The following is an 11,894-nucleotide window of genomic DNA, read 5'->3' as shown; positions in this document are numbered from 1 at the left end:
CCAGAATCTAACCCACAAAAGCCAATGGACCTGACCTGACGCATTTCGGCCTGCTTAGGCCTCCTTCAGAGGTCAAACACAGTGAGGAACATATTGGCTCACTGCGTCAGGTCATGTCCATTAGCCCTTGTGTGTTCGATTCTGGTATTTTTACATGAGGTGTGATTGGGCCCTTATATATTTCTAAATTCTTTGTTAATAAATACATGTATCTTTTTATATACTATATATATATTAAGCTTTTATTGTTGGCCCTCTTTTCTATCTGACTAACCTTTTCAGGTTCTGGACCCCAGGTTTCTAGCTTCAGTTCCCCCCCCCCCCTTTTGTCCCAGGTCTCCTGGCATTACCACGGAGATCGGTTCTGTATGAGAGAGTGGCTGCTTTGGAGGATGGACTCTATGGTATTCTGCCCCGCTGAGGTCCCTCCCCTTCCTACACCCCAGCCTTCCCAGGCTCTACCCCCAAACCTCCAGGAATTTCCCATCCTGGAGCTGGCAACCCTGCCTGGCCATGGGGGCAAGAGAGCGGGCGCACTGCGGGGGAGGCGGCGGGACCCCTTTCGGCATGCCGGACAGAGGGCGGTGCTCGGCGGCTCGCCTTCAGAGGCGGGTCTCCGTCGGGTTGGTAACACCGTCGCATGCAAGGCCTACTGCCTGTAACAAAGCCGGGCATGGCCGGCAGGGGTCTCGAGCCGTGCCCGTCCCGCTGCCGGAGCAGCAGGCCAGGGTCACGTCACTTCAGGGGAGTCCACAGCCGGGGCTTCACAGGAAGTCCTTCGTGATGGCTTCGGCAAAGTTGGGGGCCGCCATGAGGATGCTGATGGAGCAGATGATGTGGATGAGGGCGAAGGTGACCAGGAAGAGGCGGTCGATGACGGCCGCGGCGAACTTCCACTGGCTGCAGGTAGCCTGGGCGGCGTCCCGCCCCCGGAAGCACTGGGCCACGTAGTGTAGTTCCTCCAGGATGCGGCCGAGCTCGGGGGCGCTTAGGAGCTCCTCCGGGGTGGAGGCCTGCAGCTCTGGCGACGGGAGAAAGGGCCGCGGCACCTTGGGAGGCTTGGCAGGCGGCGGTGCCACCGGGCTGCCCATGTAAGGGAGGTTGCCGTTGGCGATGGCCGGTGTGCCTTGTGGCTTCGGCGTGGCGCTGCCTTCACTGTTGTCGGAACTGCAGCTCAGCAGGCTGGGGGCGCAGCGGGGCCGCCCCACTGTCTCCTCCCCGGGTTGGCGCATGCGCAGCAGCCAGGCGCCCCAACGCAACACCACCACCTGCACCTGTGGGGAGAAAGTAAGATATTGAGAGGAGAGCCAGGGGTCTTCTGTGTTCTCATTTTTGCTCATTGTGTGTCCCTCACTATTGCTTCACATTTTCCCTTTTCTGCATGTTTATTTATTTATTTATTTATTTCATTTATACCCCGTCCTCCCCGCACGGGGGCTCAGGGCGGCTTACAAGACACAGAGGTGTAATACAACACAAGTTAAACACATGTGTTTTGCTCCCTCTAGTGGTCAATCCGATATTACATCTCTGTATTTCTGGCATTTCTCCCTGCAGATTAATGCAGGGAGATATGCTGGACATACAATGGTGTAATATTGAACTGACCACTAGAGGGAGCAAAATGTGTGCAGAAAAGGAAAACAACCCTGAAGCAATAGGGATGCAGAAGCGATCAAAATGAGAATGCGGAAGAGCATCCAAACCTGTGGGGCAAGGACAGACCAGCCAGTTCGGTGTCGTGGTTAGGAGCACGGACTCTAATCTGGGAGAATCGGGTTTGATTCCCCACTCCTCCACATGCAGCTGCTGGTGTGACCTTGGGTCAGTCACAAGATCTTTCAGAGCTGTTCTCTCAAGGGCAGTTCTTGAGAGAGCTCTCTCAGCCCCAACTACCTCACAGGGTGTCTGTTGTGGGGAGGGGGAAGGGAAAGGAGACCGTAAGCCACTCTGAGACTCCTTCGGGTAATAAAGGGTGGGTATAAATCCGACCTCTTCTCTTCTCTCTTCTGGGAACTTACTGGGAAATTTCCCGATGGGCCACTGCCCTAGAGAGCAACTGGTGGCGAGGAGCAAGCATTATGCCCGACCTTCAGCGGCCGTTTGCCAGTCAACAATGGCAACTCATGTCAGTTCCAACCAATTGTCTCTTTTCAGCACTGCTGCCAGTTTGGGAGAGAACGCAGTGGGTTGAGGACAACTGAGGCCCATAGGTGAACACGTGAAGCTGCCTTATACTGCATCAAACCCTCAGTCCATCAAGGTCAGACTGGCAGCAGCTCTCCAGGGTCTCAGGCAGAGAGAGGTCATTCACAGCACCTCCTGCCTGGTCCTTTTTAACTGGAGATGCCGGGGACTGAACCTGGGACCTTCTGCATGCCAAGCAGAGGCTCTGCCACTGAGCTATGGTCCCTCTCCCCACCCTTGGTCCATCAAGATTGTTTGCTCAGATGGACAGTGGCTCTCCAGGGTCTCAGGCACAGGTCTTTCACATCACCTCCTGCTCGATCCTTTTAAGAAGAAGAAGAAGAGCTTGCCCAAAGGCGTCTCAGAGCGGCTCACAATCACCTTTCTCTTCCCCTCCCCACAACAGACACCCTGTGAGGTCGGTGGGGCTGAGAGAGCTCTTTCAAGGACTGCTCCTTTTTCAAGAACAGCTCTTATCAGAACTATGGCTTGCCCAAGGTCATCCAGCCAGGTGCAAGTGGAGGAGTGGGGGAATCAACCCCGGTTCTCTCAGATTGGAGTCCGCGCACTTCACCACTGCACCAAACTGGCTCTTTAGTTGGAGACGCTGCCGGGGATTGAACCTGGGACCTTCTGCCTGCCAAGCAGATGCTCTGCCACAGAGCCATGGCCCCTCCCCTTAAAGGCCCATTCCCTAGCATGGGTCTTCCCAGGGCTATTTTTGGGCAGAAACGCACAGGAAAGGAGTTCCGGCTGGCTCCCGAGTTGACCACGCCCAGCAGGAACTCATTAGCATAATAGGCCACACCCAATAGCAGAAACTCATTAGGATTGGCTGCATTAGGGGTGTGGCCTAACATGCAAAGGAGTTCCTGCTACAAAAAAAGGCCCTGGGTTTTGACAACAAACAAGGTAAACAGAATAAGAAGCAAAAGGTAGGTGTGGTTGGATGACCACACTTCTGGTAACATGGGGGTGTGGCCTAATGTGCTAATGGGTTATGCTCTCATGGGTGTGGCTGGATATGCTAATGAGTTTCTGTTGTTGGGTGTGGCCTATTATGCTAATGAGTTCCTGCTGGGCTTTTTCTACAAAAAAGAGCCCTGGGTCCTCCATACACAAACAGGAAGGGAAGGGCCGATGAGGGAAGAGAGCGGAGGCCTAGAGGGCTGCAAAGGACTGCCGGGTGGGGAGAAGGGTCTCGAAGATGGTGCTACTCAAATCTAAAACACACATTTCAAGAATGAGAATCGGACACATGGTTTCCAGCTCCAGGTTGGGAAATTCCTGGAGATTTGGGGGTGGAGCCTGGGGAGGGCGGGGTTTGGGAAGGGGAGGGTCCACAGCATGGTATAAAGAGTCCACCCTCCAAAGCAGCCATTTTCTCCAGGGGAACTGGTCTCTGTCGTCTGGAGAGGAGATGGAATTGCAGGAGATCTCCAGGTCCCACCTGGAAGTTGGCAGCCTGGTGTCCTCCCTGCCTTCGCCCAGCAGGGCTTCACACATTCCTGCACACACATCTGTTCATTTATTTGAGGGTATATAACCTGCTTTTCAACTAAAAAAGAAAGAGTTTTCAAAAGCAGGGAAATGTTAAAAACCAACACACAGACACGACCACAGGTCGCGCTTTTCTGCTGCTAAAGGTAAAGGTAAAGGTTCCCTTGCTCGAAAGCCAGTCGAATCCGACTCTAGGGTTGCGGTGCTCATCTCCGTTTCAAAGCCGAAGAGCCAGCGCTGTCCGAAGACGTTTCTGTGGTCATGTGGCCGGCATGACTAAACACCAAGGCGCACGGAACGCTGTCACCTTCCCACCGAAGTGGTACCTCTTTATCTACTTGCAATGTCTTGCTTTCGAACTGCTAGCTTGGCAGGAGCTGGAACTAGAGATGGGAGCTCACTCCATCATGCGGCACCCGGGTCTCGAACTGCTGAACTACTGACCTTCCACAGCCTGCAGTTCAGTGTCTTAACCACTTGAGCCACCGCTGCTACAGACAGACTAATCTCGATCTACCCCGTACACAGACTCACATTAATCCAACAACCGAGGGAAAACGCAAGAGAGATCAGCTGAATAATCTGAACCGCAGGGAGAAAAAGACGAACTCACCCTGAACTCTGTCAGTGCCGAATACTCGTTTGCATCGAAACGCATTAAGGTACTTTCGCACAGAAATTTCGCACAGACGTTTTGCATAGAAAACGCATTAAGGTACTTTCACAGGTAAAAGAATCCTAAACCATCAATCTTACATGCCTTCCTTTGCAAGAGATCAAACTGGATCCTGTCCCTGTCCCTGTCCTACGGCTCCACTGAGCTCCGCTCCTTTGCGCTCCTGCAGGAAATGACCCCTGCCTTCATGTCAGATCATGACTGGGACAGAGTGCCCAATGAGAAAAACATCAAAAGAGCCCTGCTGGATCAGGCCAGGGAGGGTCCATCTAGTCCAGCATCCTGTCTCACACAGTGGCCTCAACCAGTTCCTCTGGAGGGCCAAGAACAGGGCAGAGAGGCTGAGGCCTTCCCTGAGAAGAACCTCAGAAGAGCCCTGCAGGATCAGACCAGTGAAGGACCATCTAGTCCAGCCTCCTGTCTCACACAGTGGCCAGCCAGTTCCTCTGGAGGGCCAACAACGGGGCAGAGAGGCCGAGGCCTTCCCTTGAGAAGAACATCAGAAGAGCCCTGCTGGATCAGACCAGTGGCCCATCTGGTCCAGCATCCTGTCTCACACAGTGGCCAACCAGTTCCTCTGGAGGGCCAACAACAGAGCATGGAGGCCAAGGCCTTCCCCGATGTTGCCTCCTGGCACTGGAATTCAGAGGTTGACTGCACCTGGATGTGGAGGTTCCCCCTGGCCACCATGGCCAGTAGTCACTGAGTTGGAAGCGTCACCCCCGATGTGCTGATGTCACCAGAAGTGACGTCACGCATCACCCGGAAATGACATGGGCACGTCAGGGGCGACGCTCTGGTTTTTCGGCAAAACTCTATGGTAAAACTGCCCTCAAACCATAGAGTTTTGCCCAGAAACCAGAGCATCATCTCCCCCCCCCCCCAAAACGTGCCTACATCACTTCTGGGTGACTCTGGCACGTCGCCGGACGTTGCTCTTGGGTGGGGGGACGGAATTTCCTCCCAACGGCCACCTGGCTGGCAGCGGGGAGGAGCCCGCAAAAGCTGGGGACCCCCTGCCCCCAACTGGGGAATGGTAACCCTAGGGAGATCTGCAGGCCTCTCCGGGGAGCTGGAAACGTCACGCTCAGCAGAGGAACTACGGCAAGTGAGAGGGACCCCTCCCCTGCTGTGGGAAGCAAAAGAATGGGTCATTTGAGAGGGTGAGGAGAAGGGGAGGAGAGAGCCGGGTAAGACACCTGCGGATGAGGACAGAGGAGCGGATTTCGGGAAGGGCGAGGAAGGAAGGGGAAGGGAGGCGGCAACCCATGAGGGATCAGGAAGAAGAAGAAGAAGAGATTGGATTTCTACCCCGCCCTTCACTACCCAGAGGTGTCTCGGAGCGGCTTACGATCCTCTTTCCCTCCCCTCCCCGCAACAGACACCCTGTGAGGTAGGCGGGGCTGAGAGAGCTCTTTCGAGAACAGCCCTAGATGGAACAACTCTGAGAGAACTTGGGACTGATCCAAGGTCCCACCAGCAGCTGCATGTGGCGGAGTTGGGAATCAAACCCGGTCCTCCCAGATTAGAGTCTGCGCTCCTAACCACGACACCAAACTGGCTCTCAAGGGGAGGAGCATGCAGTGGGTCGGGCGAGGATCGGCAGCGCACAGATCCTCACCGAGAGAGACGGCCACTCACCCATCTGGGCATGCAGCCGCCGTCGGGGTCGTGGTGATGGTACTGGAGCACGAAGACCGTGGCGACCACCGAGAGCCCGACCATCCCCATTGTGCTGGCAAAGTACTGCCCTGGAAAAGAAGCAGAAAGGAAGGGGGGCGGCAGAAGAGCGTGTGGATCAGGACCAGTGTTCCCTCTAAGCAGAGTCAGTGTGAGCTAGCTCACGGTTTTTCAGCCTCCGGCTCACACATTTTTGTCTTAGCTCAGGAAGGGGATGCCTCCAGAGCAAACTAATGTATGCAGCCGCCAAATCGCTGGCTCACAACTTTAATGCCAGCGGCTCACAAAGTAGAATTTCTGCTCACAGGACTCCACAGCTTAGAGGGAACATTGATTCAAAACCCTGGAAGTCTTGGCCCCCCCAGGTATCGCAAGAGGGCTCCTCGATTCCAATCCCACCTTTCTACGGGGTATTCGGGGTGACTTACAACAGTAAAGTAAGAACTTCAGTATTCCTTTCCTCTATTTATTTACTTGACTTATACCCCGCCGTCCTCCCCAGAGCAGCTTGTGTTCCTCCATTTTATCCTCGCAGGAATCCTGTGATTCAGCCGACTGTGAGGGATTGGCCCAAGGTCACCCAGCGAGCTTCAGTGGCAGAGCGGCGATTCGAAACTGGGTCTCCCACATCCTAGTCTGACCACGACTCCACTCTGGCTCTCTCTTGCCCTAAAGTATGCAGGCCACAAGACGAGGAGCCTCTTTCAAGAAGAAGCTAACCATAAGAACATCAGAGTAGCCCTACTGGATGAGACCAGTGGCCACCCAGTTCCTCTTGAGGGACAATATACAGGTCATGGAGGCCAAGGCCCTCCCCTCAGAAGAATATCAGCCCTGCTGGATCAGTGGCCAACCAGTTCCTCTTGAGGGACAACAAACAGGCCAAGGAGGCCAAGGCCTTCCCCTGATAAGGACCTCAGAAGAGCCCTGCTGGATCAGACCAGTGAGGGTCCATCTAGTCCAGCATCATGTCTCTCACAGGGGCCACCCAGTTCCTCTTGAGGGACAACATACAGGTCATCGAGGCCAAGGCCTTCCCCTCAGAAGAACATCAGAAGAGCCCCACTGATAAAATGAACGGGACTGTGGACTACATCATGGTATATTATGTACTATCTGTTTGCTGTATCTATTGTCCTGCTCTTGCTGCATTGCTTTCTGCCTTTGTGATGCCCTTTTCTGCATCGTTTGACGTATCATGTGTAATTATTTTTGCTCTGTTTCAAATTGCTGTAGTCCTAGTCATGTTGCATTGCTTATTAGATGTCTCATGTGAATTATTATATTGACTTATACTGTGTAATCTATTCTGAGCCTCAGGGGAAGGTAGACTATAAAGTAAATAAAATAAATAAATAAAGTGCAAAAAAAAAGAACAGCCCCGCTGGATCAGACCAGTGAGGGTCCATCTAGTCCAGCACCCTGTCTCACACAGTAGCCAACCAGTTCCCCTGAAAGTCCAACAACAGGGCATAGAGGCCGAGGCCTTCATAAGAACATCAGAAGAGCCCTGCTGGATCAGACCAATAGTCCATCTAGTCCAGCACCCTGTCTCACACAGGGGCCAATCAGTTCCTCTAGGTGGCCAGCAACAGGGCATAGAGGCCGAGGCCTTCCCCTGGGAAGAATCTCAGAAGAGCCCTGCTGGATCCTTTTATCCCATGATTTTTGAGCTTACTTAGGAGCCTTTAATGAGGAACTTTATCAAAAGCTTGTAGCCGCCACCACCTCCTGTGGCAGTGAATTCCATGTGTGAATCACTCTTTGGGTGAAGAAGTACTTCCTTTTATCCGTTCTAACCCGACCGTTCAGCAATTTCATGGAGTGCCCACGAGTTCTTGTCTTGTGAGAAAGTGAGAAAAGTACCTCTTTCTCTACCTGCTCTATCCCATGCATAACCTTGTAAACCTCAATCATGTCACCCCTCAGTCGTCTTTTCTCCCTTTCTCACAAACCCTAACCCCAAACCAGTCCGCATCCCGGCCTCTTTCCCGTACCGATGAGCGGGATGGAGTCCGATGTGGCCGGCATGACCTCTGCCACCAGCAGCATGAAGACGGTGAGGGACAGGAGGACGGTGATGCCTGCGGAGGGAGAAAGGAACAGGGCCGCCCTGATCAATCGTCGGCTACGTAAGAACAGAAGAGAAGCCACGTTGGATCAGGCCAGTGGCCCGTTCAGTCCAGCGCTCTGTGTCACTCAGTGGACAAAACCGCCAAGGGTTGTCAAGGCACAGTTGACTTGTGGGGAGCTCAGTGTTTTCAAGGCAAGAGACGTTCAGAGGTGCTTTGCCCCTTGCCTGCCTCTGCGTAGCAACCCAGGAATTCCTTGGCGGTCTCCCATCCAAGTCCTAACCAGGGCCGACCCTGCTTAGCTTCTGAAATCTGACAAGATCGGGCCAGCCTGGGTGATCCAGGTCAAGGCAGGAGACAAACAGAGGTGGTTTGCCATTACCTGCCTCTGCGTAGCAACCCAGGAATTCCTTGGCGGTCTCCCATCCAAGTCCTAACCAGGACCGACCCTGCTTAGCTTCCGAAATCTGACAAGATCGGGCCAGCCTGGGTGATCCAGGTCAAGGCAGGAGACAAACAGAGGTGGTTTGCCATTACCTGCCTCTGCGTAGCAACCCAGGAATTCTTTGGCGGTCTCCCATCCAAGTCCTAACCAGGACCGACCCTGCTTAGCTTCCGAAATCTGACAAGATCGGGCCAGCCTGGGTGATCCAGGTCAAGGCAGGAGACAAACAGAGGTGGTTTGCCATTACCTGCCTCTGTGTAGCAACCCAGGAATTCCTTGGCGGTCTCCCATCCAAGTCCTAACCAGGGCCGACCCTGCTTAGCTTCTGAAATCTGACTAGATCAGGCTAGCCTGGGCTACCCAGGTCAAAGCAAGAGACCAACAGAGGTGGATTGCCCCTTGCCTGCCTCTGCGTAGCAACCCAGGAATTCCTTGGTGGTCTCTAATCCAAGTACTCACCAGGACCGACCCTGCTTAGTTTCTGAAATCTGACTAGATCGGGCTAGCCTGGGCTACCCAGGTCAAGGCAAGAGACCAACAGGAGGGGGTTGCCCCTTGCCTGCCTCTGCATAGCAACCCTTGACTTCCTTGGAGGTCTCCCATCCAAGTCCTAAGAGTTGACCCTGCTTAGTTTCCAGGATGTGGCAAGAACGAGCTAGCCTGGGCTACCCAGGTCAAAGCAAGAGATGTTAAGAGGTGGTTTGCCCCTTGCCTGCCTCTGCATAACAACCTTGGACTTCCTTGGTGGTCTCTCATCCAAGGACTAACCAGGGCCGACCCTGCTTAGTTTCTGAGATCTGACGAAATCGGGCTAGCCTGGGCTACCCAGGTCAAAGCAAGAGACCAACAGAGGTGGTTCGCCATGGCCTGCCTCTGTGTAGCAACCCTGGACTTTCTTGGTTGTCTCCCATCCAAATACTGACTGGAGCTGACTGTGCTTAGCTTCCGAGATCTGACAAAATGAGGCTAGCCTGGGCCATCCCGGTCAAAGCAAGAGACCAACAGAGGCGATTTGCCACGGCCTGCCTCTGCGTAGCAACCCTGGACTTCCTCGGTGGTCGCCCATCCAAGGACCAACCAGGGCCGATCCTGCTTAGCTTCCGAGGTCTGATGAGACTGGGATCGTCTCAGCTATCCAGGCCGGGGCCTTCAAAGATTCGACTGCTTGTCTTGGGCCCTCTGCTGTTCCATATTCCCCTCTGCCCGTCCCTCCCTCCCCCAGGGGGGCATTTGACCAGAACACCTTGAACTCCCACCACCTCTTTCCTCTCCCCCACCCTTCTCCAAGTTGAGCCCGTCTACCGGTCGGCTCCCCCTCCGCTCCCCCACATCCCGGCACCCCCAGCCAGCCAGCAGCAGGTTTACCCAGAGAAATCTTCTCCCCGGAGTCGGCCGGGAGCAGGAAGACGAGGAAGGTCATGGCCGAGAGGAGCAAGCAGGGCACCAGCATGTTGAGGGCGTAGTACAGGGTCCGGCGACGCATGGTCACCGCAAAGGTGACGTCCAGGTAGGGTTCCCAGCAACACTCGTAGAAAACTTTGTTCTCGCTGCCGGGAACACCTGTGGGAGGAGGGGGAAGGGAGCTATTTGTGAGGTGTTTGTGAATTCCCTGCATTGTGCAGGGGGTTGGACTAGATGACCCGGGAGGCCCCTTCCAACTCTATGATTCTATGTTGCAGTGCACATCTATTTACATAATTCAGGATCATTTTCTGCATCTTCTGTTCTGTTTCTGCATCTTCAAGCAGCCCAGCTTTTGGGCACAAAGAAAGGAGCGGTGGCGGAGGCAGACGGAGGGAGGGGTCACGGAGGGAGGGTCACGAGGTCGAGCGATTTGAGCCGGGGCTCGCTCCGAGCGCCCCCCTTACCCACGAGGTCCCACTCCCCGTTGGCGACATAGCCCGACGTGTCCGCCTCCATCATGTGCAAGACCAGCAGCCAACCGTCGTAGGTCCAAGAGCCAAACTTGAGATCGCACTTCTGGGTGTCGAAGGGGAACCAGCGGACGTCGATTCGGCAGGTGCTCTTCAAGATGCCTGGAAGGACAGAGACGGGGGCAGGGGGGGGAGGAAGTGGCCATGAAATTATAGGGAGGGACGTGGGCCGTCAGCGCTAACACTGACTACGAAAGCCGGAAAAGAGAGAGTCCCCTCTTCCAAGCTTATCCCAAGCAAAGAGAGTCGTTTCCCTCAAACTGACACCAGGGGGCGATACAGGATTAGCTAATTCTTCATAACTTTCCTCCATAATACGTGGTATCTAGCATCGATTTTTGCGCACGCTTAATGTTAGGTTGAGGAGCTGCGGTGGCTCAAGTGGTTAAGAGGCTGAACTGCAGGCTGTGGAAGGTCAGTAGTTCACCAGTTCGAGACCCGGGTGCCGCATGACGGAGTGAGCTCCCGTCTCTAGTTCCAGCTCCTGCCAACCTAGCAGTTCGAAAGCAAGAAATGGCAAGTAGGTAAATAGGTACCGCTTCGGTGGGAAGGTAACAGCGTTCCGTGCGCCTGGGTGTTTAGTCATGCCGGCCCCATGACCACGGAAACGTCTTCGGACAGCGCTGGCTCTTTGGCTTTGAAACGGAGATGAGCACCGCAACCCTAGAGTCGGACTCGACTGGCTTTCAAGCAAGGGAAACCTTTACCTTTAATGTTAGGTTTGCGACACCCCTGTAAAGGGGGGTCACTGCGATTCTGTCCCTTCCCGCATTGCACGTTGCTGTTTGAGTGTGTAAACTGGCATCAAGTTGCAACCCGATTTCTGGAGACCCCGTAAGGCTTTCAAGGGAAGAGACGAACAGAGGCGGTTTGCCGTGGCCTGCCTCTGCGTCGCAACCCTGGACTTCCTTGGCCCACCAGGGCCAATCCTGCTGAGTTTCTGCAAGCATGCTAGCCTGAGCTATTCCAGGGTATTCAAACCCTTCCTCTCATCCAAAAGAGGGCCCTAGGGCAGCCAGCAAATTTCTATACTATGGGTGACAAAATCATAGAATCATAGAATGTTAGAGTTGGAGGGGACCTTGCAGGTCATCCGGTCCAACCCCCTGCACTCTGCAGGAGCAGAGCTGAAAGAGAGCCCTACCACATACGCGAAAGATGGTCGTGCAAGCCCCCACCCCCGGGGTCTCTCACTGAAGCCCCCAGTTCAAGATTCTGGGGAGGGTTTACAGATGGGAACCGTTACATCACACCAGGTTGGGTTTTTCACGCAATCATCTCTGGCCCCTGGCCAGTCTAAAGTCGAACGAGAGCCAGTGTGGTGTAGTGGAGAAGGAGGAGGAGGAGGAGGAGGAGAAGAAGAAGAAGAAGAAGAAGAAGAAGAAGAAGAAGAAGAAGAA

At 54.3% G+C, this 11,894-nt stretch overlaps 1 protein-coding gene across 1 annotated transcript in view; it reads right to left on the bottom strand.

The window, feature by feature from the left end:
• Positions 1 to 485: 485 nt before the first annotated feature.
• Positions 486 to 11,894, bottom strand: part of LOC107114526 (neuronal acetylcholine receptor subunit alpha-7-like) — a 39,774-nt gene continuing 28,365 nt past the window's right edge. Inside the window, exons 6-10 of the mRNA XM_015416044.1 lie at positions 10,429 to 10,596; positions 9,926 to 10,120; positions 8,041 to 8,127; positions 6,005 to 6,114; positions 486 to 1,274 (exon numbers count right to left, since the gene is read on the bottom strand). Of these exons, the coding sequence (XP_015271530.1) occupies positions 765 to 1,274; positions 6,005 to 6,114; positions 8,041 to 8,127; positions 9,926 to 10,120; positions 10,429 to 10,596 (1,070 nt within the window). The 3' untranslated portion in view covers positions 486 to 764. The remainder of the gene's footprint in view (positions 1,275 to 6,004; positions 6,115 to 8,040; positions 8,128 to 9,925; positions 10,121 to 10,428; positions 10,597 to 11,894) is intronic.

This window comes from Gekko japonicus, unplaced genomic scaffold (assembly GCF_001447785.1).
Source record: "Gekko japonicus isolate JY-2015 unplaced genomic scaffold, Gekko_japonicus_V1.1 scaffold226, whole genome shotgun sequence".
NCBI classification, from domain to species: Eukaryota; Metazoa; Chordata; class Lepidosauria; order Squamata; family Gekkonidae; genus Gekko; species Gekko japonicus.
Note: the sequence above shows the minus strand (reverse complement) of the source record. Positions and strands in the feature narration are given on the sequence as shown.